Source organism: Lactuca saligna, chromosome 1, assembly GCF_052625555.1.
Source record: "Lactuca saligna cultivar CGN05327 chromosome 1, ASM5262555v1, whole genome shotgun sequence".
Lineage (NCBI taxonomy): Eukaryota > Viridiplantae > Streptophyta > Magnoliopsida > Asterales > Asteraceae > Lactuca > Lactuca saligna.
In genome coordinates, this window is record NC_136417.1 from 16,416,265 (window position 1) to 16,419,035 (window position 2,771).

Below are 2,771 nucleotides of genomic sequence, written 5' to 3' on the forward strand. Positions count from 1 at the left end.
ATATTTATGTTTCTTAATTGGTATGTGTATTTATGTTTAAGTAGATTTGTTAAAGTAATTTGTATCGGTAGGTGTATTAAATTGATATGTGTGTTTCGGTTTGTTACATCTTTTCTAGAGTTAACCCAAGATGAAATCTTTGAATAATAAATCACTTTAGTTACCACATTGAAAAACAACAATCTCGATCTTCAACAAAATCGTTTCAAATAACCACCTCATGTGGTGGTGCCAAGTAGCCCCGAAACATCATGGGAAAAATAAAAATAAAAATCTTTGTATTTTGGTTCTACCACAAAAAAATCAGTCTTGATTATTATTATTATTATTATTTATCGTCATCGTCGTTATTTGTAATATAACCATTGCTGCAGTGTGGCAAAATTTGGCCGCATCTCTCTCTCTCTCTCTCTTCTCTCTCTCTCTCTCTCTCTCTCTATATATATATATATATATATATATATATATATATATATATATATATATATATATATATATATATTATCTCTTTCCCATTTATTTTTCTTTAAAAATCCAAAATTTTTTATATTAAAACAAATCCTTTAGCATCTATTTCCGGATATTTAATTTTCTTTTTTCTCAACTTAAGTCTTTTCTCTCCCATTACTTTCTATTTTCTTTTACTTTCTTTTTTCTTTTCATTTAATGTATAGATATCTAAATAGTAATGAATTTGTCAATAAATCTTTTTTATTGTATAAAAATAGGAAGTATGATATCATGCTAATATGTTAACATGAGTACCGTTTTTTTATTTAAAAGTAATAATATGCTATGTGTTTTTTTATTAAAATTAAAGTTTTTATTTAAATTAAATTGTTAAAAAAAAAATATGACACTACTCTTTAAATGTTGCAAGGAATTATATTTTTGTAGTAAAATGTAATGTGAGTGGCACCGGAGAGTGGAGAGAGTGCAATTTCTATGGTAACATTCCCTCCAACCTTAATTGTATCATATCTCCTTAATTGGGTGTGTAATGCATTGTGTATCAGAAAATACATGTTTAACCTCCATGTCCCTTAATTACACTATTACACTATCTACTTACTCTTCTATTATTTACACCAAACATTTTTTTTATCAATCTCTCAAGGCTTATATATATGTCCGAGATCAAACAAATATAGTTTCTTTTCATTTGTTTAAAAATCATATAAAAGCAGATGATGGTGAAATTGATATAATAAAACAAATAAATACTCAATGATTCATTTAATAAATGATATTCGAAACTTTTGTTCGTATTGCCGATATTTAAAAATTGTGAATTGATATGCTTGTAGTCCCCTCGTTTACAAACAACAGGAAAGGCAAGGTTTCCCTTACTAAAAAACAAAGACGACAATTTAGACTTCCAACTCCATTTTATTTTTATTTAGTTTTAAATTCAGTCAACTTTATTTGGCTCCCTTACCTTCTTCCCTCCTTCGTATCCCTTATTTCCTTTGACATATAAATCATCAACCCTCCATGGATGTTTCTCTCACTTTCTTCTAAAACATACCTACCACCATGGAAGTTGCTCCAACCATGGATTTCGACTTCAGTTCTTCATCATGCGCCGGCGGTTACTACACTAGTGCTCCGTCGAGCCCCACACGACTGACCGAGTTGTATTGCGGCTTCGATGAGTTGTTAATCTCCGCTGGAACTCACCGGAGTAGTTCTCTTGCCACCGTTCCATTTGCTTGGGAAGAGAAACCCGGAGTTCCAAAGGCATCCGAAAACTTAATTGAAGATGATTTTTCATTTGATGTAAGTTTCCATCTCCCCAGGGATTCAATCTCGGCTGAAGATTTATTCCACGGTGGTGTAATCAAGACCGGTGATCCTCCCCGAGAGAAGACGACAGAAAGAGAAAGAGGACGAGAGAGAGGCGTTTCTCCTTCTTCTTCTCGTTTACCTTCATCGAGAAGTAGAAGAACAAGATCGATGTCTCCAATCGGGGGCTCAGATAATCGTCGTCAGCAACAACCAATAGCCATGGATACAAAACCACCATCCATTTCAGTGTCATCAAGTACTCCTGATTGTTCGTCGGAAAATGGGTCGAGAAAATGGAGCTTCAGGGATCTGTTCTTGTTCAGAAGTGCTTCAGATGGGAGAGCAATGGACAAATACCCTTTGAAGAAATACTCAAGCATCTTCAGGAAACAGGATCAAGATTTTAGTAACTCATCCAAATCTGGATCCATTTCAAAGAGAAGGGGACAGGTGTCGGCTCACGAGCTACATTACAATATGAATCGGGCAGTTGCGAATGACATGAAGAAGAAAACATACTTGCCATACAAACAAGGCATTTTAGGAGGATTGTCGTTCAATGCTTAGGAATATGTGCAAAATGTCTCCAGAAAACATTGATTTCAACTATAGCAAGAAAGTTTGATTTAGGTGGTTTGAACTCGGCTATTGTTGTTAAGTTTGTTATTGGCTTATTGTATGTACATATATAGGATGCTTGTATTTAATTTATATGGATTCTATCAATTATTATTATTATCCTCAATTACTCTTTTAATCATTGTATTTCTCCTTGCATTCCTTGTTGCTATTTTTATCAAAGGATTGAGTTCTTTCCATGTGGCCACTTGCTCTAAAATAAGAATTAATAAGTAAAATCCTACGTTTGATAGAATACCTTGAACACCTAGCTGTGACGTTAATTGACAGAACATCAACAGGAACATGACAAATGAATAAGGGAGGAACATGCCTCACCACATTAGTTGGGCTTTTAGGATTTT

The 2,771-nt window shown here is 33.4% G+C and overlaps 1 protein-coding gene across 1 annotated transcript; it reads left to right on the top strand.

The window, feature by feature from the left end:
* Positions 1-1,448: 1,448 nt before the first annotated feature.
* Positions 1,449-2,533, top strand: LOC145020137 (uncharacterized). Its single transcript, XM_078976719.1, has one exon. It carries the CDS (start codon positions 1,537-1,539, stop codon positions 2,353-2,355), a length of 819 nt encoding a protein of 272 aa, XP_078832845.1. The 5' UTR covers positions 1,449-1,536; the 3' UTR covers positions 2,356-2,533.
* Positions 2,534-2,771: the final 238 nt, after the last annotated feature.

Excerpts from the sequence above, each read along its gene's own strand:
- LOC145020137 (XM_078976719.1), top strand. The coding sequence starts at position 1,537 with ATGGAAGTTGCTCCAACCATGGATTTCGACTTCAGTTCTTCATCATGC.